The 24,339-nt window shown below is 38.9% G+C and overlaps 1 protein-coding gene across 9 annotated transcripts in view; it reads left to right on the top strand.

Annotated features, from left to right (window-relative positions):
• Positions 1 to 24,339, top strand: part of SLCO5A1 (solute carrier organic anion transporter family member 5A1) — a 135,502-nt gene that overhangs the window by 54,041 nt on the left and 57,122 nt on the right. For all 9 annotated transcript variants that reach the window (XR_012128245.1, XR_012128244.1, XR_012128243.1 and 6 more), the window contains 2 exons: positions 10,851 to 10,983; positions 15,904 to 16,121. Coding sequence is in view for 6 of the 9 variants with exons in the window: in XM_036998224.2 (XP_036854119.2) it covers positions 10,851 to 10,983; positions 15,904 to 16,121 (351 nt within the window). In the remaining 3 variants the exon portion in view is untranslated. The remainder of the gene's footprint in view (positions 1 to 10,850; positions 10,984 to 15,903; positions 16,122 to 24,339) is intronic.

Raw genomic sequence — 24,339 nt, 5'->3', positions numbered from 1 at the left:
TTTATAAAAATAAAAAATATTAGCTTCATAAATAGGGCTAAAGAAACAGAAGAAAACAAATAGTTTAAAAGAAAAATTTAAAAGTTAATTTTGAAAGTTAAAACCGCTTTGAAAAAAATTAAAAAATAAAATAAAATGCAGGCCTAGGGCCAGGGGACAAAAGAGCTGGAGCCGGTGGTGTGACGGGGACCCCTGGCTCCTCTGATGGAGATCACAGAAATCTTATGAGTTCAGAAGAAACAAGCAAGAAATTGTGAATGAATTAAACATATTTTTGGAAGAAAATGAAGAAGTTTCTTAGAAGAACTTGAAGAAGAACTTGGCATTCTTGAGAAGCTTCATATGAGAATTAAGAAGTTTGGTGTGATTGCAAGTGTAGAATTCAGAAAACCACCAGGAAATTCTTGCTTTGGATTCAATATGTCAACTGAAAAGGAAGTCAGTGCCGACATGGAAAAACCAAGAAAGTGACCAGCAAGGTTTACTCCTTTGGTGTTCTCCCTTAATGTTTCCTCTCCAAGTTTTATATGTTGGAATAAATGTAATGCTCAAATGAAAAAAAAAAGATAAAATGTCTTAAAAGATAAAGATCAAAAGCTAAAACAGTTTATGATGTAAAAGTAAAAGAAATGTTAGATTATAATAAAGGCTAAATGTATAGGCTGAAAGTTAAAAATATGAAGGTAAATGGGACTCAAAATAGAAGTTGATGCGCTTTAATGTAAAAAGCATAAATGATCAAACAATATAGTAAAAATTGAGCCTCTAATTTAAGGGGAAAGTTAAGATGAAAAGTCTGAAGGTAAAGCAGCATGGGGAAAGGTAAGTGAAGGCAGCGGGCTGGATGCAGGCAAGGAGACAGATGCCAAGCTGTTGGTGAGTCCTCCCTCCCCAGACTTGTTTCCCTGTTGAACCAGCTGTGATGCCCAGGGTGAGGGTGAAGAGCTGGCTCCACCCTACTGAGGGGGGTCTTTTAGGACCTCTCCCATCAAGGGGTTTCTTAACTGCAGAAGGGTTCACCCAGCTGAGCTTGGTTTGGGGGTGGGGGTTGATCTGATTCTATGGAGCACACATAGTAACAAAGCTCCAAACAGGTTGATACAGTCTTCAGAGGAATAACCAAAGTCATATGTTTATGTAGGACAGCAAAAAGCTGGCCTCTGTGAGGGGTTATTAAAGGAAGGATGTCACAACCACAGATGACATACCATTTACAAATATTCTAGAAGGATATTTATTGACATAGGAAATGTTTGAAATTTTAGGTGAAAAAACATTTTAGAACAATAAGTAGTATATAATTTCAGGTACTTAAAATGTTTGTATGGTATATGAATAGTAAATATTATTACTATTACTACTATTATTATCTGGATGGTAGGGATTGTGTGTGACCTTTCGAAAAATTATTTTTTGTGCTCTTGAGAGTTTTCTCTACAAGGACTCCACATTATGTTTTGTAATCATTAGAAAAACCCTAAAAGTTATTTAAGAAAAAGGATTTAAGAAAACGAATAAAGGTTATTTAAGAGACAGACATAGGCACATTCTTCAGGAAGGTACTCTGTGCGACCCTTCTGTGAGGATACAAAGGTCTTAATATTCTTTTTTCCCACTCTCATCTGCCCAGTCCATTATCAAAATGAACTCCTGGATCAAATACAGTGATTCCAGAAAAAATAATTTATTAAGGTAATCTAAAGTTGTTAAGTATGTCATCTCTTAAATAATGTATTATGTATGGGGAATTAATATTTAATATTTATTAGAGAATGAATAGGTAATCATTGAATACATCAAAATATAACTTAATATTTATTCAATGTTTATTATATGCGAAGTGCTTTATGTACATAATCTTATTTAGTATTCATTTTTACATAGACAAGTAGGGCCCAGAGAGGTTAAATAACTTCTGTGATTGCACAGAAGCGGGGAGTGGGAGTCTAACTTGAGAAGTTTGCAGTCCTTATTCATATTCCCTGCACTGTACTGACTTCAGTGCTTCCTGTGTGAATCGGTGTGTTTTAGGTCTTGGGGGAAATGTAGAAGTATATAGTTCATGTTGCCTTCTCAAGGAATGTCGAACCTAGTCAGAAAGATAAAAAAGGTGATGAATGTTGAGAAGCAGTAATGCACAACCTGATACATTGGATGTTGCAGATAAAAGTTGATGTGACTTTAAAGGGGAGACACTCCTGTGGCTTCCATGGGTCAGAGGAGGCCTCATGAAGGTGCTGAGCTTCGAGGTGTGGGACGTAGCCTGTGTAGAAAGGTCTGGATATTCACCTTCCCTTAGAGAATGTGGGCCATGGAGATAGGTATAGGTCCAGAAATAAATATGGTGTTCTGGAAAAAAAGGAATAGAGAGTAGCTATGCAGCTAGCACATGGAACGCAGAGAGTCTGGGGACAGGGTCAAGCCTGAGGTGTGTTACTGGAAGGTACAAATGTACTGACTGGGCACTATGAGATGGAGGCAGAGTCATAATGTCCAGGGCTATGGCTCAAGTGAGCACAGAGATGTTGGGTGAGAAGTGAATGGCAGCGAGAGGAGAGAGAGTGAGATGACTTCAGGCAGTTCAGGGTCTAAGCCTGGACTAAAGAGCAGGTGATGGGAGCTGGTGTGTCTTGCCAAGGTGGGAAGGAAGCAGATCCAGACAAAAGAGAAGCCAGAGGCACGGGATGGGAATAAGGGGCACAGCCATTCTTCTGACCATGATGTTGTTCTGAAGCATAGTGTAATAATAGGAGATTAGAGGTCTGCTGAGGCCAGCAGATCAGGAGATGGTTGCCATTGAAAATAGTTACTCACAAATAGCAGTAGACTCATAGACACTGAGAAGGGAATGTTGGTTATCATGGGGAAGGGGCTGGGGTTGGTGGGAAGGGTGAGGGGGATAAAGGGGCACAAAAATTCTCAATCATAATATAAGCTGGTCAAGGGGATGGTAGTACAGCATGGAGAATATAGTCGACTCTTTAACATCTTCCTATGTTGACAGATAGTAACTGCACTAGTGGGGGTGGGGATTTAATAATATGGGTAACTGTTGAACCACTGTATTGTATATTTGAAACCAATATAAGACTGTATACCAATGACACTTCAATAAAAAAAAGATAGTTACAATTTCCAAGAGGAGGGGGCATGCCATTTCATAGGGGGCTGCATGGGGAAGGGCCAGGATCAGTTGCAGGCAGAGAGAGGGAAGAACTGTGGGCAAGAGCCCTTGCTGTGGTCTCCCTGGGAAGCAAAAGCTGAGGCAGGGGAAGCAGGTTTAGGATTGGCTATTTCAATTAATTCCAGCAGACTCTGGGGTGTGCTGGCTGTCCCTAGTTGTCCAGTACCTGGGTAGGTGGATGGTGGCCTGGAGTATAAGACCAATTAAAGAGGTGGTTGGGGTATGGGCTCTGGGTTGTTTGGTTTGTAGTTGCAAAGTGCACTCCCAGGAAAGTTGTTTGTCACCTCCAGGAGTTGGCTGATGCTGGGAGGAGTGGTCCCTCCAGAGTCAGCAGGGCCCCAGATGTTGAAGAATGAGAACAGAGAAAATGTAAGGCATGGTTAATAAGATATGTGATGAACCCATAAACCCTAATTGAAGGCCTATCATGCTCAGACACTCAACTGTGTGTATCACTTAATATAAAATAATAGTAACAAAGCCAGCATTTTTTTATTGATATGCAGTTTTATTCTAGACTCAAGTATACAACACAGTGGTTCAACAGTTACCCATATTATTTAATCTTCACCCCTACTAGTACAGCTATTATCTCTCAACATAGGATGTTATAGAATCATTGGCTATATTCTCCATGCTGTACTACTATCCCTGTGACCAACCTACATTGTCATTGAGAATTTTTGTGCCCCTGTATCCCTCTCACCCTCACTACCCACCTACCCCATCTCCTCCCCAGTGGTAACCACCTGTCTCTTCTCAGTGCCTGTGAGTCTACTGCTGGTTGTTCATTCTGTTTTGCTTGTATTTGTATTTCACAAATAAGTGAAATCATATGGTATTTGTCTTTCTCTACCTGGCGTGTTTCACTGAGCATAATATCCTCTAGCTCCTCTGGAGGATGTAGTTGCAAATGTCAAGATTTCTTTTCTTATGGCTGGATAATATTCCATTGTGTATATGTACCACATCTTCTTTATCCATTCATCTATTGATGGACACTTAGGTTGCTTCCGTAACTTGGCTATTGTAAATAATGCAGCAATAAACATAGGGGTGCAAATATCATTTCAGATCAGGGATTTTGTTTTCTTCTGGTAAATTCCTAGAAGTGGAATTGCTGGGTTAAACGGTATTTCTAATTTTAGTTTTTTAAGATACCTCCATATGCTTTCCACAGTGGCTGCACCAATTGACATTCCCTTTTATCCACATCCTGTCCAACACTTGTTAATTCTTGTCTTTTGGATAGTGGTCATTCTGACTGGGGTGAGGTGATATCTCATTGTGGTTTTGATTTGCATTTCCCTGATGATTGGTGATGTGGAGCATATTTTCATATCTCTGTTGGCCGTCTGTATGTCTTCTTTGAATAAATGTCTGTTCAGGTCCTCTGCACATTTTTTTATTGGGTTATTTGCTTTTCTGGTGTAGAGGTGTATGAGCTCTTTATATATTTATATATATACTGCCAACTCCTTATTGGTTGAATCATTTACAAATATATTCTCCCATTCTGTAGGTTGCCTTTTGTTCTGTTGATGGTGTTCTTTGCTGTACTGAAGCTTTTTGGTTTGATGTAGTCCCACTTGTTCATATTTTATTTTGTTTCCCTTGCCTGAGGAGATGTGTCCAGGAAAACATTGCTCATATTTATTTTTAAGAGACTTTTGCCTATGTTTTCTTCAAAGAATTTTATGGTTTCATGCCTTACATTCAGGTCTTTGATACATTTTGAATTTACTTTTGTGTATGGGGTTAGGCAGTATTCCAGTTTCATTCTCTTGCATGTAGCTGTCCAATTTTCCTAACATCAGTTATTGAGGAGGTTGTCTTTTCTTCATTGTATATTCATGGCTCCTTTGTCATATATTAATTGATCACATATGTGTGGGTTTGCATCTGGCCTCTCTATTCTGTTCCATTGATCTATGGGTCTGTTCTTGGGCCAGTACCATATTGTTTTGATTACTGTGGCTTTGTAGTATAGCTTGAAGTCAGGGAATGTATTCCCCTCAGCTTTGTTCTTTTTCAGGATTGCTTTGGCTATTTGGGGTCTTTTGTGTTTCTATATGAATATAACTATGTGTTCTAGTTCTTTGAAGGAATGTTGCTGGAATTTTGATAGGGATTGCATTGAATCTGTAAATTGCCTTGGGCAGCATGGCCATTTTGACAATATTAAGTCTTCCGATCCATAAGCATGGGATAGATTTCCACCTTTTTGTGTCTTCTTTAATTTCTGTCTTGAGTATCTTACAGTTTTCAGAGTATACAAAGCCAGCATTCGTATGTTGCTCTCATCATGTGCCAGACATTCCACATATGTATAAGAATTAACTCATTTAATGCTTTTATCAACTCTATGAGTAACTCAATTACCATCTCAATTTCACAGATAAGGAAACTGAGGCTCAACAAGGTTCAGCAACTTGCTGGTGTTCACACAATTAGTAAGAATTGAAGCAGGGATTTGGACCTAAGAATTTGGAGTCTGTGCTTTAACCACTTCATGGTACTATATAGGATAAGGCTCCTGCTGTCAGGGATGAAGAGTTACTTCAAATGGTAAGTATAAATACTTGAAGAGATAAGGAGAGGTAAACAGGAAGGCATACTTCATCTCAAATGGAAGGGTCCAGTGTTCCCTCAAAGGAGAATTGTGCACAACTGAGGGCGTGCATGAGGCAATCCATTGCAGTTCAGGAAGAAAAGATTGTAACTTCTGTTAATATGTTTATTGGTAGTTCATTGGATAGCCTGTACTCCCAGTATGAGCTCCTCATCATGAGAGAAAACTACTGATGATATAATCAGGTCTGATGACATACAGTCATAACACATGAAATTATCCAGTTCACTATACAAAATAGGTATTGACATCCCTGTCATTAGCTAATATATCAAGAGATGATATACACTGAGGAAGAATTTTGTTGCTGACATCTATAGTTTTTAATGGCAGTAAAACATTCACTAGCTGAATGGGATTGATGAAGGGAATGAATAATGGGGGGTGGATGTGGGTTAGGTGCCTCATATGCTGCCCGGGTTCTGGGTACACAACAGTGTGTAATACGGACAAGAATCCCCACCTGATGGAGTTTATGTCCCAGTGGGGGGACAGGTGGTAAATAAGATGAACAATGGAAATAGTGTGTTGGGTGGCAGTATATATGAAGGAGAAAAATTAAACCGAGAAAAAGTGGGAAGGACTGGGGAAAAAGTTATAAATTTTTAGATAAGATAGCTGAGTAAGGCCTCAGTGTGAAGGAACTGTTTGAAAAACTGTCTAGAGGAAGTAATGGGATGAACCACATGGCTTTCTAGGGGGAGAAAACAAACACAGGCATTCATATGCACACACACAGCAAGCACTGACATGCTGAGGGGGGAGTGGGCCTGGAAGGGTGAGGAAGGTGAATGTGACTGCAGCCAAGGGAACACAGAAAAGGCTGGGAGAGCAAGCAGAGAGGTGATAGTGAGGCGCAAAGATGGGCAGGGCCTTCATCCATGAAAAGGACTTAAGCTTTTAGTGGAAGCTACTGGAGGGTGTGAGCAAAGTAACATGATCTGGCTGCTCATAGTCATCAGGGCAGCTGTGTTGAAAATCCATGGTAGGGAGGTAAGGGCAGCTGCAGAGATACCAGTTGGAGGCCTAGAGCAATTTTCCCAGTGGGTGACGGTGGTGCCTTGTGAAAGAAAAAAGAGGGGATTGATGAAAGGAAAAGAGGGGATAGATCAAAGAAAAAAGAAGGCACGTGAACTCCACAGTCCAAGCAAGTTTATTGCTAAACCTGAGGGGGACCCCCCTGTTCTGGCTAGCAGAACAAAGATGGTGTCTCTTATAGGCTAAGAAGCTTTTTATGGCCAGGTTTTTTGGAGGGCTTTTTGAGAGGTGGGGTCAGGGGAAAGGTGAGCTTGTGGTTGCTGACATGTCCTCTGGAGAATGCTTGTAGCCTAGGTAAGATGAAACCTAGGTCTCTCTGAGATGGTGGGTGGGCTTATTCAAAAGGTGGTACTCAGGTCCAGATTCTATCATGTTGGACCAGGATAGAAGGTCAGAGAAGCAGCAGCATAGTGGATATGAATTGATGGTAGAACCAGCAGGATTTATTGAGAGATCTATTAGATGTAAGCTGTGAGAGAGACTAGTGATAAATACATATTATGCAGTAAAGTACACTGCATGCACTGACAGGGATGCATGATGAAAAAGCGTAGAGGCCACTGGGGCCGACGACAACATAGTCTACAGGGATTCTGAGGAGATACACCATTCAGGCGAGGTTGGTAAGTGCTGGATGTGGCTGGACCTTGAAGAATGGGGCAGGGGTGGGGGGACTCAGACAGAAAGGCCCAGGGGTACTCTGTGGGTCTGCCAAGGCAGGCAGGTGGCTCTGCCCTGGCTTGTTGTGAGAATCAGTCTACATGGAGCCCTGAGTACTGACAGTAGGTTTTTAGGTTGAAATAACAGCAAGAGCCCAGCTTGTCCCGCACTTGAACAACAGATAGAGCAATTTAGACTTTTTTCTTTAGGCAATTGGGGGTAATTGGCAATTTTTTTTAAAGGTTAAATAAAGTGATTTTTCTTGCAAATGAAGTTTTTCAAAAAATCATGTGAGATATTATAACTGAATTAATGACTGTGTGCTGCACTTTTTAGGATAAAGAAGGAGTGTTTATCTCCTGGGTGTTCCCAGGTATAAAACTCAGTGTCTGGGTCTGTTCATTCCCTCCAGTGTATTTGTCCTTTCAGTTAATGTATTCTGCATCTAACTGGTTCATTTTTGTAATTTCTATCTCTTGTTTGATGTTCTCATTGAGTTTATCCACTTTTGTCTCCAAGCTGAGTTTATCCACTTTTCTCACCAAGCTGACGAGCATTACTTTGCATTCTGTTACCAGTTAGATTGCTTATCTTCGTTTTGTTTGGCTCTTCTTTTTTTTTTAGCTTTTTGCCTTGTCCTTTTATTTCGAACACATTGCTTTGTCCCATATTGTGTCACTCTTGTTTGTTTCTGTGTATTAGGTACCTGAGCTACGTCTTCTGGTCTTGAAAGCAGTGCCCTTACATAGTGGTGCTCAGAAGTGCACAGCCCCAGAACCAGACACTCCCAGGTGTCCCCGTGTCCCCTGTGTGGACCGTGTAGGCCCTCCCAGTGCGGCTGGGCTGACACCGGAGGGCTGGCGGGGTGGACTGGGCCTGTTGCTCCTGGCTGTCTGGGAGGCTCGGCTGTATCTACTGCTGCGGACTGGACGCTGGGCTTGCACTTCCCGGGGCCAGGAGTTTCTCTTGGGGGATGCTGGGCCTGGCTGGGGCCAGCCTCTGGGAGGGACCCTTACCAGCAGGGGGTTGGGCCAGCGAGTACTGGGCCACTGCGCAGGCGTGGTAGCCTCTCCAGCGGCCCTTTGTATCCGTGGCTGTGGAAGGTGTGCATTGGGAGGAGGTGGTGCAAGAGCCTCTTATTCCGCCACTTTCCAGAATCGGGAATTTTGACCAGGGAAGGGTGTGGTCTGAGTTTGATTCAACAGTCTGTCCCTCTAATAAGCTCTGCATGAGTGCCACTGGCTAATCAATTAATAAATGTGAACTCAGTGGCCAGAATGATTTATTTACTAAGTGGGACCATATCAACACACTATTATATATCTGTATCTGTATCTGTATATATCTACAGATATATATACTTATAAATGCATACTTATATATAGTATAGTTATTACACTATGCTCTAAATGTATATATGTATTTCTGCTAATAAAGAATGATTCTACTGGTCTAAGTGCTATATAACAAAAATAGTTTTTTCCTCTGATTTCATAGCTGAATTTCAAAAAGCTTTATCTGTATTTCATAAGCTAGCTAAGGTTTTTGGGTGAACATTATTTAACTGGCTTCCAGTCACTGGATAATTGCGAGGCTCCCCAGCACACATCCTGCCCGTTGCAGCCTGGCACTCTGAGATGCTGCACTCAGCGCCCAGGCATCAACAGTATGGCTGAAGTACCCTGTTCCCTGTCTGTGTTTGTGAGACAGTCTCTTTCATGCCAGGAGAACTATTTTGAGAAGATGATTCATGTCACTTTTTGGCCTCATTATGGTTTTTAAGTTGTATAAATGGCGCTGGTTGGCCTGGAGGTGTAAACATAAAAATCTGGACCTGAAAACATACTTTCTATTCTTGAGTTCTGTTTTTGGCTATAAACAGAGAGGTTAAGAAGATATTTTTCAAAATTGTAATTTTGTTTTAATGAAAGCATGTCCGCAAGAAGACCAGTTACTTGCAGCTGGGCCTCCGTTCTCTATTTCCAAACACAGATAGAGGGGTCAAAGCATGTAATGTCCACTGTTTCAAGCAGATGTTTCTGTAAAATAAATAAACACTGCACTTTCTCTTTTGAAACAGTGTGAAAAGTGAGAGCAGGTGTTAAATTATTATCTGTAGTTAGAAGTAACAGGAGATTATTCAAAGATTACTCAAAGTTTATTTAGGTGCAGATGATAAAGTGAAGTGAAGCTATTCTGATAAGTCCCATTTACTTTCTGGTAAATATAGGACTAGTTAAAGGGTAATGCAAACCACTTATGAACTCAATTTGTAAAATGCATGAAGGCAGTACAAATGAGAAATATGTAACTCCTGAGTTTGTTATAATGCCTTGCACACAGGAGTATCTTAAAAGTGTTTATTAATTTGTCCCCATATAACAGACTTGCACCAGGAAAAAATGGGTTTGGAGTGTCGCTAGATTTTTCTGTGATTTTCAGGGAATTTCATACCTACCTTAAAATTTAAAAATTGACAAAATGTTGTGTACTTTAGAATTCAAAGTCACAGCAGTGAAACAATATAAAGGAATGACAGAATTTTTTTTTTTTTTTGCTGTTATTTTTTGCTAGAGGCCCATTTGGATGGCCAAATTTTTTTGAAGACAACCTATCTGATCTACTGATTGAAAGATCCCCCTGTGTCTTTGAGCATGTGCTTTTAAAAAATGATTTTTTACTTTAGCTATGGGTTGGTGCTTTCCATTTGGACCTTCTTACTCATGCCTTTCAGATTTATTAATCTCCGAGTAAGGTTCCTCAACTAATAATAAACCAAATGCATTGTGAGATCTTCTTTGATTCTAAAGTGGTTATTTGAAAAATATTAGTGATTTGAAGGTGCTTATGCAGATTTGCCAATTTGGCTGCAACCAGCTTCATGACAAAATCTGGGTTTGAGTTCCCTCAGCTGTTGGAATCTTGCAGCTGTGACTGCAAGAAAAAAGTGACATTTTTTCTTTTCTCCTTGAGACTACTTTTCTTGTCTTGGTGATCCAGTGACTGCTTCACTAACTATCTGGGGTCTGTACTTCTGCAATTTAAATTTAGTGGGTCTGAAGTGGGGGCGGGGGCTGAGCACTTACATTAAAATACAAAACAAATCAACTGAGAAGTTCTCCAGATGATTCTGATGTTCTAAGGGGACAAGAGGCAGTGACTAAATAAAGGGATGTTTTGAAACTCAAATACCAACATAGATACAATCTCTAAAGTTCTGTTTTTGGAAGCTATGAACTGGGTTTAACTGTGAATGTGTATGTAATGACTCAACTCAATTACTGAAGCTGAGGTAACACCTTGCTATAGTTCACGTTTCCCCTTTTGTCTTCTCAGCCATCATGTATGTCATGGGAGCCCTTGGTCCTGCAGTGGGGTATTTATTAGGTGGACTTCTCATTGGTTTTTATGTTGATCCCAGAAGTCCTGTTCACCTTGACCAGAATGACCCTCGTTTCATTGGAAACTGGTAAGAAGTGTTTACTAGACTTTTCATTTCACTTATTATTAATTCAGTCATAGTATCCTTGTAGTTAAAAAAAAATGTCCCCAATGGGAGAATGAAAAATAACTAAAGGTCCCCTGAGGCAGGGTGGTAGGCGGGATAGTAATCCCCCAGAGATATCTATGTCTTAATCCCCACAGAATTTGAACGTGTTACCTGACGTAGCAAAGGGACTTTGCAGGTGTGATAACGTTAAGGATCTTGAGACGGGGGATAATCTTGGATGACCCGGGTTGGCTCAGTCTAATTACCAGGGCCCTTAGAAGGGAAAGAGGGAGGCAAAGAGGGTCAGGGCAAAGGAAGGAGTGGTGGTGATTCAAGCAGAGGTCGGAATGACATACTTTGAAGGTGGAGAAAGGGGCCACAAGCCAAGGAACGTGGGTGGACTTTAGAAGCCAGGAAAGCAAGGGAATGGGTTCCTCCCTGGAGCCCCTAGAAGAAATGCAGTCCTCCCAACCCTTTTTAGACCTCTGACCTCCAGAACTAGGACAGTATATTTGTTTTGTTTTAAGTCACTAAGTGTGTGGTAATTATAGCAACAATAGGAAACAAAGACAAAGGGTCTGGGAACCTCAGTTTTCTCCCTGTTCTTTAGGATTGTGGTGCCTTCTTCCTGTATAGAAGAGTGAAGGGAAAGGGACTTCCCTGTGTACTTTCATCCTAGCTTTCAATATCTTTTCTGTGCCTTTTAGAAAATATTTTCTTTCCACTTCCTTATTATATTTGTTTTTCTGTCTTGTCAGCTCTCCCACAGTGCCCAGAATCTAGCCTTACTTTTGCTCTGCACATTTTGAGTGAATCTTTTCACTTGGTAACTGTTTCCCCAGGTTTGCTGGAGATTTAGCTGCTCTCTCACTTGCCAACCCTTAACTGCCTTGCTGGATAAGTAGTTTTTAGGACTTAGAATGAGGACTCCGACTTGGGATGTTAGGTTCTCTAGCAAGTGGCCAGGGCTGTGCTTGAATTTTTCATAGTCCCCAACTTGGACATGACAAGCCTATTGCTTCATGCTAGCAAGCACTAGCAGAAAGTATTGGGACCCTGAATTCATCTAACATGGATCAGTAATAGGTATGCATTGATAAGAAAATCTCCGTTTATGACAAAGAGAATCCCTCAGTATTAGAAATTAGTGTTAGAGTTTCTTAGAGTGGTCATGTTCCCTTTGTGTCTTTACAATAACCTCCTAACTCTGAGGTCTGTGCTAATCATGGTTAGCGCTAATTTCAAAGCAGTTAACAAATATTAAATTTCATAACACTTCTTTTGAAGATGGAAGTACTAATTGCTAGATGAGTGTGGCCCGGTAGAATTTTCAAATCATACAGAAAGGAAGTTCCCTGGTTAGCATCAAGGGAATAACACAGGAGCTTTAAGCTCTTGACCAATAATGAAAGTTTTGGTCTCAACTACTGTTTTCTTTGTGGTTCTGAAATGAATCAGAATAAGGATTTTTTTTATTCTCAGAAAACTAGATTATTAAAAAATACATATGCATAGCCAATGTGTATTCTGTGTTCTGCTTAGATGTCCATGAGAAGAACATGGCAGTAAGGGAACATCTGGAGGGAGAAAGAAAGATGAGGAGGACCAAGTTAGGGGCAGGAGGAAGGAAGGAGGCAGGAGCTTTAGAGTGACAAGTGCTTTAGGCCATCTTTTAGAAGTTTTCTTTGCAGTTGGTAACAAAGGGGAGTGATTAAGTGTGCATGCAGACCCTAAAGCCATACTCCCCTAGGTTTAAATCCCAGTCTGCCACTGAATAGCTGTGTGACCTGGGGGAAGTTACTTAACTTCTCTGTGCTTCAGTTGTTGTTTTAAAAAAAGAATCCAAAGAATGGGAGTAGCTACAGTAACTTCATGGAGTTGTTATGAGGAATAAATAAGTCTCTATATGTGTGGGGCTTTAAATAGTTCTTGCTACAAAGTATGTGTTAGATATTGCTCAGTCCTTTGAATTTTATGAATGTTGAAGTTTTTTTATTCATTTAATGACCCAATATTAGTTCCACAAATGGCTAAAGTTGTCAGTATAGAAATATGTAATAGAAGTCTCTTTAAAAATGGACACTGTTGAGTAGCTCTGTTTGTAACAGACTTTTACCTTGAACAAAGTTATTTGATACAATGCTATTTTAGAAAACACCTAGCAATAATGATAGGTTTTGCAATAAATACAGAATGTAAGAGTTTAGGAAGGAATAGATAATGCTAATATTTGTCAGATACCTACTGTGTGAAGCATTATCCTAAGAGCTTTATGAACATTTTCATTTAAGCCTTCTAGCAATCATATGTAGACACTAATATTATGCCCATTTTTGAAGATGAGGAAATTGATGTTCAATGATTTGAATAACTTGCCCAAAGCCTCAGAATTGGTGAGTGCTGGGATCAGAAACTGAGTCCAGTGTGGCCCTTTTAATCAATACACCTAATTGACCCCACTTAGTGAATAATCTGAGTAGTAGTTCATGAGAGGGAGTTAGGAACTCTGATTTTTCAATTTCAGCTCTTATTGATGTATTTTTTTCCAACTTATCATATAACATGAACTTTCTTGTCTTACTCCAGAATTGGTGAGTGCTGGGATCAGAAACTGAGTCCAGTGTGGCCCTTTTAATCAATACACCTAATTGACCCCACTTAGTGAATAATCTGAGTAGTAGTTCATGAGAGGGAGTTAGGAACTCTGATTTTTCAATTTCAGCTCTTATTGATGTATTTTTTTCCAACTTATCATATAGCATGAACTTTCTTGTCTTACTCGGTGTTTCTCAGGGTCCTCTTTAGGATCATGTTTATATCCTGTGTTATATCAAAGTTACTGAAGACCATTGAAAAATGTGGGCCTGTTTGCTCTGCTTTAAAATGATCCCAAAGTTTTATATTATTTTGGTTTATTTGCTGTAATTCTTCCCCTCATTCTTTCTGTTATTTACACTCACTTTGGATTACTATGAGTATATCTTCAATGTTTTCATATAAATTTAAATCAATGGCTCTGGGTGGGGGTGGGGAGCCTGAGTCCAGATGTATATAAAAACAAAACAAGTAAGATTGCTGCTGACATGAACTGATTGCTGATTTGGGAGCAGGCATTTTATTAGATCCATTATATATACTCTAATTAATTTTGATGACCCCCCCCCCAAAAACAATTATTATTACTCCCCTTTCAGATGAGAAAGAGAGTTTAGAAAAGTGAAATAATTTCCCCAGGATCTTAGAACTAGTAAGTGGTACACACAAGCAAAAACTTAGGTCAGTTGAGGTCACAGATCAAAGATGATCCCTTATACTGCACTGCCTGTTTTGGTCTGGTCTAGGGAACTGAAGGTACTCAGGGAACTTGAATGCAGAGTTTGTGGAAAGAGATTCACAAGTGATAGATAAGTAGGGGCAGATTATGAAAGGCCTTGTACTAAAGAGACCAGATAAAATCATAGCTATATGTTCCCTGAAAAAAGATGACTGTATTTTCTTTGAAAACTATCTCATTCAGTTTATTTATTCAGGAAATTTATTGAGTATCTAGCTTGTGTGAGGCACTGGGTTCGTGATCATATTTGCAGTTGCTGCAAGTCGGCCCTGAGTTGTCTTTTCGAAGTAAAGTGTTTTTCTGATTATTTTAAAATCTTTATTTGATAAAATTTTAAGTATCTTTGAAAGTAGCACACTGTATTATTAATTACTGGTTCAAGGAATTATTCTCTCAGCCAAACTGTGACGTTTAGCAGCTAACAGCACTTTAACAGGAACACTTCTAAAAAAAGAAATTTTCTCTTCACAGTTGATCTCTGTTCTTACTGGGTAGAATTTAACATTAGTGCTTGTAATGCTGCTTGCATTCTGGTTACAACTGATGGGAATGTGTTGCTACAGTGGACAGAGTCTGAGCATTTATGAGCTTGGAAGCTTTAAGAACAGAGTTTGGAGTTGGGGAATCCTTGTTAGAAAGTGGTGAGCCTGTTAGGTCGCCAGGGACCTCTACTTGCTAAGGAAAGGTTGAAAGGGAATTAAGAAGCTACCCCTGGGGAATTATATAGGGAAGAAGCCCAAGGCCTTAATTTAACCTAGCTCCTATACAGGACTAATTAGAATTTCGAATCTACTTTGAATTTGCTTCCTAGTCTCTGCAGCATGGCAACCTCAGATTCAAAGACAGAATCTTGATTCTACCAGGGCTACTTCTAGGAGCTTTCTGCCATTCATTTCCCCCTCTCTGAACTTTTTTGGCATTCATAGTCTATACCACATGATCTAACACTTAACTGTATACATTCTTGCATTTCTTGGAGATTATTTTTTATATTTTAAGCTTGTTCATGACTAGGTTTTAAATTCTTGAAGGCAAAGATCAAATATAAATGTCTTTGGTAGGGCTTATGGTTAAATATTATAGGGCCAACTAAGAGAGGTTAATACATTTCTAAATGCTTGCAAAAAATATTTGAATGCCACCAGAAATTTAAAAATCAATTTCATACTTTTCACACTAAATATTAATGATTTTCTCCTAAGAAAAAAGTCTCTCCACAAAGCATGTTGTGGAGTCTATTATTTTTCTATTAAATTTAAGAGGTAGTGATTTACTATAAAATGCACATTGTAACAGAACTAACAAATGCTTGAATGAAATTCTAGTCAGATTGCTAATGATAATATTTATTATAATACTAGTATAAATATCAGGTAGATTTCTCATTTATATCAGGCACAGAGGATCCCTATATTTTCTTAGTTTGTCCAACTTCCTACCACTTTACAGTTGATGAAAGTAAAAAGATTTGTCTGGAGAATTTTATCAACGCAAACTTCTGCTTTGCTGATTTGTTCTCACTCTTCAAAAGCCATAAATGCTATTCACATTTCTCAATTTTCTAGGTGGAGTGGATTCCTCCTTTGTGCCATTGCAATGTTACTTGTGATATTCCCAATGTTTGCTTTTCCAAAAAAGCTTCCACCTCGACACAAGAAAAAGAAAAAGAAAAAATTCTCTGTTGATGATGTTGGTGATGATGGCGTTATGAAGGAGAAATCAAACAATAGTGAACAAGTGGATAAAAAAGTTTCTTCTATGGGATTTGGAAAGAATGTCAGAGGTAAAGTATATCTCTTGAATAAATACATGCATGGCACTTTAAATCAGTGCTACTGAAAGTGTGGTCTTAGGCCAGTGCTGTCTACCACGTGTTGCAAGTCTGTGACTAAGTACTGAAATTGAGAGTAAGAGTTGAGAAACTTTTAAAGAAATTTGACAGTAATTTTGTGTCTGTTCAATCTAATAATGATTAATAAGTTAGGCTTACATTTTGTATGTTTTTAAAAAAATTATTTACTAGTAATGCATCTTTAATGTATTTTGCAAAAGTATCAGTGCATGGTAAATCAGAAACAATACTTACAAAATGCTTCTTCTTCACATATTGCTTGAGAAGCACTGATTTAGTTCCTAAAGATATAGGCATTCATTTATGTCATTTTTTATGAGTTAAAATGTCTGATTTTTAAAATACTGCACTGTATCTTGAATGGTTTCTGTTAGGTTTGACAGTTTGGCCTGATTCTTACATAAATGTAAAACCTTCCACTGGACAGGGATCTTGTTCAACAGTGGCTCTGTCAAATGCTTGTACGTGGCCATAGAGAAAGGCAGCCAGGGAAGGGATAGGCCTCCAAACTGTGTCAAAACATCCACACAGTTTCAGTGATGTATACTGGCCTATCTTTTCATTTTTATTTCTCTTAAAAGTAATGACCTTATTAAACCAGATTAGACAATATCAAACCTCAAAAAATTAAATTAATCTTAGCTAGGCAATCTTTATTCAGTATTCAATATACCTGTTGAGTGACAGTAAGTTATTTTTTATCCAAGAAACATATAATGCTACACACCCATTAGTGTCAGTCGCTTTCCTGAATTTCCTGAATCGATTTGTTTTCTTGAACTTATGAAGCATAACATTTTCCAAGGGCTTACATCAGCCAAGGTTGTTTTAGTTAACATTTACCTAGGCACATTGACCTCTCACTGACTACACACACACTCAAGCCAAAGAGGAACCTTTCTGGCCTCGAAGGAAGTTGCTAATATAGTATGGAACTGTCCCTGCAGCCTAACAGTAATGGTTAGACTGGGCTATTCTGAAAGACTATTTTTTCAAAGCAAGTGAAGTGACATTTCACTGAAAATCCTTCTTCTCAGGTAAGTTTTAGATTTGTAGCCCTCCAACCCTTTATTTTGTGACAATGCGTACTCTTGGAGCTGCCAAATTACTTCAGCACCAATAACATAAAGAATTCTCTGGATGCTAGTGTGGCCTGAGCTCTTACCACGTGGGCCAGCCCTTCATTTTTCATGGACAAAGTATGGATCATAATAGCAACTGTCAAAGGAGTGTTTTGTCTTGTTTTGTTATGACTCAGTTGATAGCAAGGTTGATGTTAAAGAATTTACAACACAAGAATAGGCCTAGAGTCTTAGTTTATAGAGAATAAAAAGTGGACTCAAGGAGAGAAATGAAGCCATAGGTAAGCTAAAATTGTATATTATATACCTGTGTTTCATATGTTGTAGGGGTAAAGGGCTTGAGTGGGAAAGAGTGCTCTGTTAGATAGTAGAGAAAAGGGAGAGAAGACGGATCTCAAATGCCACAGTGGGTATGAGTGTTGATGGGAACCGAGTTCCTTCGGAGGATTCAGTGTAGAAAGTGCTGGCAGTGCCCCTTCTGTGCTCTGGGACTTTAACCATCTTCATGGTGAGGCCTGCCAGGTGCCAGGACCTGTCTGAAGGTCTGCAGGTTTTTGCTTGAAGGTTTTCTTTGTAGGCTGGGAAAGTGCTTGGCTTCTGTGCAAGGCAGGCTTCAAGTGCAGGGGAATTAATACTCTGCCTGCCCCTGCCCCACCCCCCCTACAAAGTGCTCTTAACCAGTGACTGATAAACACCCCAGCTCCCTCACCTCAGGGGTGAGACCACTCAGAGGTATGTTTCTGCATCTTTTGTAGGCTGCCCTTCCTCCCCTGGGCATCATGTCCATACTCTCTTACAGCGTTTCCTGTACCCCACCCCTCGTAAATAAACTCTTGAACTTGAATTCTTGACTTAGGACCTGCTTCTGGGGGGAAGCATACTTAGGCATGCTGGTTCACAAGTGATAAAGGACATCATGGAATTTTAAATTGTTTTTCAAAATTGAGTTTATACACTATTTTTTTGGATATCTTTTTGTACTGCCAGGGATTGCTCTTCTCCATCTTTTCTGTGCTCATTTTGATGGTTGAGGGTTTTTTTAAAGGATAGAATAAAAGGAGTCTTTTAACACTGATGGGTACTTGGTTTGTAGAATGTTTCCATTCTGATTTTCTTGTATTTCTGATAAATTCACAAATTTTGCATCCTATGCCTTAACTTTGGCGACGTATTTCACATCTGCAGATAAATCTCCTGGTTGGGACACAGAGCTGGTTCATTTTATTACTTCCACTTGTGCTGGATTCTCTAATTCAAGAGATACTTTCTCCTGTTAGAAAGGAATCATGTTTAAATGAGATTATAAGGTGAAAATGTTTTGCTAAAAATTATTCAAGTGATATTGCTGATATTGGAATAATGTTCAATTAGAATATTTAAAATTAATTCATATTTATTTTGCACATATTGATTTCCTTTAGAGTATCTAATACCTGTCACGTATAGGAAATGACAGTCTAATATTTAATCTGATTTTCAAAAGAACAAATTAAATCTCTGGGAATCAGTCCACTGTTGACACAGTTTATATCACAAAGCTGAAATATTATTTCAGCCTTGAATTAAAAAATGGTTGCTAAGATTTTATTTTGCATTACATTTGAATTTAATTCCTAAATCCTCTATTCCTTTTTCCTGTTTTCTGGAACAGTACTCTTCCTTGTCTTTATTTTGAGTTTGGAATTTGGATACCAAAATCAGTTTCTTCAAAGAAGAGGTAGAAAGATAGCTGTTAGGAACTTATGCTTCCTTAAAAAGAAAATAATTTTAGCCATATAGAATGGTACCCTTTGGGAAATTCTCTTGCAGAGAATACTAGAACTAAATATACTATACTTTCCATTATCTGCTTTCACATTTTAATAATAGACATTGGGAAAATATGACTCAGTATTTCTAGATTTTTATTATAAATTATTCAGGGATGAGACTGCTTTAAAACACCACAAAGGAGAAAGTAGAATTTTTAGTGTGTCTGTATCACCTTTCCATAAAGAGATTAGCATTGATTGCATCAAAATCTAACCAGTAAAAATAAACACTTAAAATATTTAAACAGATCAATTTTCCTAAGGCTTGAGGTTTAGCATTTTAAAGTCTCCAAATTTAACTGGTATCTTCCTAAATAGAAAATTTTTGGTGGTAGTTATTCATAAGAAAATTTTTATTTTTGGGTCCACTTTTAATCTTTTAAGCTTAATTACTCAGGATTAATTAACATAAAATATAACATTTATTTCTGCTAGACTTTAGTCTGTGTTAGAATGTAATATATTTACAATCCTAATTAAATAAGTAGTTTCTCTAAGGTGATGACTTGATTTAAAGAGGTCGTTGAAAATTATGGGATTTTGATCACTAAAGGATTATGTTGTCATCATTTAATACAATAACTTCATTCTGTAGAGGGCGCTGTATTCCATGCTGCAGCCAGAGATGAGTGAGCTGTGGTTTGCCCTCAGGAAGCTTATAGTTCACTGAGGGAGACAGGACAAGTACAGATGGAAATATAGTAAAGTCCACAAAGGAGGATAGATACAGTGGTGTGAGGCTCAGGGCAGGCAAGAGTCAGATTTCGTTGAGGGATCAGGAAAGGTTTCATGGAGGCGGTGGGGTTTGTGATGGACTTGGGGATGCCGGGAGCATTTCTGTAGGTTGAGGTGGGATGATGGGAGCGTTCCAGAGCAAAGGCAAAAACATCACAGAGCAAAGGGAAGAATGTCAAACTGTGCACACATGTTTAAAAATACTGAACAACTGTGTTGTGGCTGGTGTGTTGTACGTGTGTGGCCGAGGCCTGGGAAATGAGGTTGGCAGGGTAAGGTGAGGTTGTGTGCAGAGAGCTTGAGTTCTAGCCTTTACCTGAGTTTATCCCTAATGGGCAGTGGGGAGGTTCAAGCAGACATCTGGTGGCACTCCAGCAGTGGAAGGGAAGAAGGGGACCCGGATAGAAAGACACGGGCAGAGCCCAAGTGACAGGGGGTGTGATTTTGACTAGCAGAGGAAAGGACTGTAGCTGCTGAACTGATCTTCCTCCTTCTATTCTTGTCCTCTTTCACTTGCTTTCAACTCTGCAGCCAGAAGGATTCTGTTAAAGTGCCACTCCTCTGCTCAAAGCTTCTGTCATCTCCCATCTCACCCACAGAAAGGTCCCCTCCCTGTATGACCTACCAGGACTACCCTCTAAGCCCTGGATGCCTGTTCTTAAGCCCACAGTGTCTGATTCAGGAGGACTGGGGCTTGCCCTGAATATTGGCATTTATAACAAGTTCCTAGGTGACACTGATGCTGGTGTTCCCGGGGCCACACTGAGAATCACAGCTCCAGAACACAGTGAGGGAAAGTTTGTTTTCTGTGATGCAATTAGAATGTTTCTGCTAATGATGATTATACAGTTGTTTGTTTTGGTGCAGGGAACTCAGAGTCAGATTTGAAGCTCAGGAAGAATCTCAAATGTACATAATTGTTTTCTCTGGTTTTGATGTTCTGCTCTTTTTATGTCTATTTCTACTTTGTTTCATTTCTCTTTCACATTTATTTTGTTGTGTGTATGTTTTCTTGAGGTAAGCCAAACCTTTAGATTTAGACTTATTGCTTATGAGGTAAAAGGTAAATGGTAACAGGCCTGGCAGAGAATTCTAAAAACGAAAGGATTTTCTTTATACTCAATGTACAGTAACTGTGGGGTTCTCATCAGAATAGTAGCTGCTTAGAAAGGTATATAAAAATACTTATTAGTGCTGGATTTAAGCACAGGAGGGTAATACTCGGCCAGGAAGCACTAATGATGTATTTCGGGCCCTGGTGGCTGCTGTTTCTGTCCACTGTCTGCAGGTCTGTGGCTCAGGAGCTCCACGCGCTTGCCCAGAGGTGATCCTGGTTGCCAGGGTCATCCAGTTTCTTCTGCCTTCATTAGCAGGCAGGGAATGGCAGTGTGCTATGGAGGGGAGGGAGCAACTGGAATGCTTTTGTGCAGTCTTATGATGGGGAACCTTTGCGGGAGTCAGTTTCAAAGAAAATGAGCAGGAAATGGGGGCATTTGGGTCCTATGTTGGCCATGTTATGTACGTGGAGCAACTTTATTTCGCTTTTACAGAAAGACAACACTAAAAATAGTTTATTGGTCCTGGGTAACGGGCATCAAAAAGTTGTTATCTGCAGTATGCCCATGAAATACACAGCATAGTGCAAGACTTACAGGCTCTAAAGGATGTTATTGAGGTTTTCACTACATGGTAAGGATATGTTTCCACCAACTTTCTGATGCACCAGAAGGTTTAAAAGTATACAAATAATAAGAACTAAGATCAGGGGTAAAGGAAAAAATAAATACTTTCTCTAAGTACTTATAAAAGAAGGAAATCAAGGAATTTCATGAAGAATTGTTATAGAACATGGTTCTATAATTTGTACCCAAAGAATTTTAATTTATGGAGGTGATTGAGTGATGACACAGAAAGGTCAATGCTATGGAAGAAGAATTTATAACTTACAGTTCCCAAGAGGAGAGGGCATGCCTCACCATGCAGGGACACAGGAGAAGCACCAGGTTTTGGTAGGAAACTAAAGACAGGGGTGAGGGGAAAGGCTAGGCCAGAAACCGTAGTGGGATTTCCACGGGAAAGACAAGGCAGGGCAGAGAAAAAAAGGATGGGCTGTTCTGAACAATTCCAGTGGGTTCTGGGCTGTAGGGGTGTTCTCTGGTTGTCTGGTACCTGGTCCAGGGTGACTTAGGGCCCGGGAAATACTGGCTTGGGTATGAGAGTTAGATGTGGAGGTGTTTGGGGCTATAGACTCAGGATTGGTTGGTTTGCATATACAAGATGAGCTCTCAGCTGAGCTCTTGCTATTGTTAAGAACTGCTAGTCCCCAGCCAGGAAGATTTTAAAGATGTTGAGCATTATAAAATACAGAAACTTCAAAAAAACATGATTAATATGAAAGCTCATGTGTTACAGCCAGAGCATACTCTTACCTGGCCTGACTCCACTATGATTACCCTATAATGCTCCTTCCATGTTTGCACCACCTTCCTTTTCTCCCTCCCCCCACCTCTAGAGCCTTTCCTAAGCCCCTGAGACGGAGCTTAGGTCCTGCCCATGTGCTTTGAAAGTACCCTGTATTTTGACATATATCATGCTATTTGTCATGTAACTTATCAATAAAATGCTCAGCCTTTGTATAACAATGACCTTCACTGTGGTGTTTCCATTTTTACTCTTGGTCTCTCTGTGTACACCTATTGTGAATTCTTGTTTGACTTAGTCCATTTAAGCTGCCTTTATCTGCTTGTTTAAGTGACACTTCCCTCAAATTTCACTTTTTTTTAAAGAAATTGGCATTATCTGAAAGTTTTAGGAAAGGACTACACTGGTTCCTAAACATCATTTCTAATTATTGAGATGAGTAGCAATATTTATCTTAAGAAAACTCCTATCTTTCTTTATTTCTTTTTTTCTTTCACAAATATCCTTATTGAGCAAATACTAGAGAATAAAGAATTCAGGATATGTATGTGGAAAGTTACAGTCCTTGCCTTCAAATGGAGGTAGAAAGGAAAATATAATAAAATATGGCTTACAATGGAGGCATGTGCGTTCTTAGGAAGAGGAGGGGAATTCCTAGTTGGCTGCCTCAGTCAGGGAAGATTTCTATTGGAGGTTGAAATTGATGCACTTCTAAAATTGCAATTTCTTGATTTTTTAAGAATATAAAAGTAATATATGTTTATCGTAGAAGATTTAGAAAGTAAAATTAAAATACAAAGAATAAAATAAAAGTGAATTCTAGCCTCACTCCTGAACATAAATGCTTAAATTTTTTAATAATAAAAAAGTATATATTGAAACTAGATGGAGGGGGGGTGTACACCTTTGTGAATGTACTAAATGACACCAAATCATTTAAATAAGATAGTTAATTCTATGTTATATGAATTTCACCTCAATAAATTATCTTTTAAAGGTGTTTGTTTACACCAATAAATTATTTTTTAAAAGGTATTTATTTTGATTCAATTTATAAGGAAAATAAATTGAATGGATAAATCTTTTTTTTCATAAGAAGAACTATTATGTCCAATAATATCTATGTCAGAAAAATTATGAAAAGTATTAACAGGGGTTAGTATGTTTGGTTTTTATTTAGTGTTTAAAATTTATACCTGGGCATAAATATAAGTTTCCAAGTAATGAAATGTAGTCAGCAGCTTTATAATAAAACACCCTTCCTTGTCCCATTCCCAGTTTACATAACAACAAAAAAGTCAAACAAATGAAATTGAAAACTTATGTCTACTTTTAGAAGGGGTTTTTTGAAGAACATCACAGAGAAAAGCTGATGTGGAAGTAAAGAATGTCACCAGGTAAAAGCAAACACAAACACATCATGGGGAAGAATTTTCTTGCAAATGTGTATGTGCGCGCGCGCGCGCGCGCACACACACACACACACACACACACACACACACACACACACACACACACACAAAATCAGAAAATAAATGGAAGGTTAAAAAGTATGCTAAAACCAATTAACGTATAGATACTATTTTCATAATTATGACTGAATCTTGAGGACAATGTCAAATTATGCTATGGATGTTCCAGTAATACCAGTTAATACATAAAAAATATTTAAAGCTTTGTTGCTTAAAGAGGCAATTACTCAGTTATCTGAAACATTCAAGCATACACAATACCTCTGTCCCAGTTAAGCCAGATAAATGCAATGTTGCATATTTCCTTCTTCATCTCTTGATAGAATTTTAAGTTTTCTTTAATGGAATTTTAACTTGATAAGCTTACCTAAATCCCTTCAGGATTCTTTAGTTTTAAAGAGCCCTACTTTAAAAAGGATCATCTGTTTGGTCCTTCACAGTTTTCTGTTGTTTTGGAAAGCTCACACCACGGGACTACCCTTGATCTTATCACTTAGGCTTTCTTACTCCTAACTCACTCCCCAGGCAGAAACTAGGAATCTTTGGAATAAACTTCATTTTCTTTCAAGTATATGGATGTTGTCTGAGCACAAATGAGTGTTGGGATGTAATAAGGAATGTTAATAAA

The sequence above is a fragment of the Manis javanica genome, chromosome 2, assembly GCF_040802235.1.
Source record: "Manis javanica isolate MJ-LG chromosome 2, MJ_LKY, whole genome shotgun sequence".
Lineage (NCBI taxonomy): Eukaryota > Metazoa > Chordata > Mammalia > Pholidota > Manidae > Manis > Manis javanica.
The sequence above is the reverse complement of the archived record's forward strand: the minus strand, read 5'-3'. Positions and strand labels throughout refer to the sequence as shown.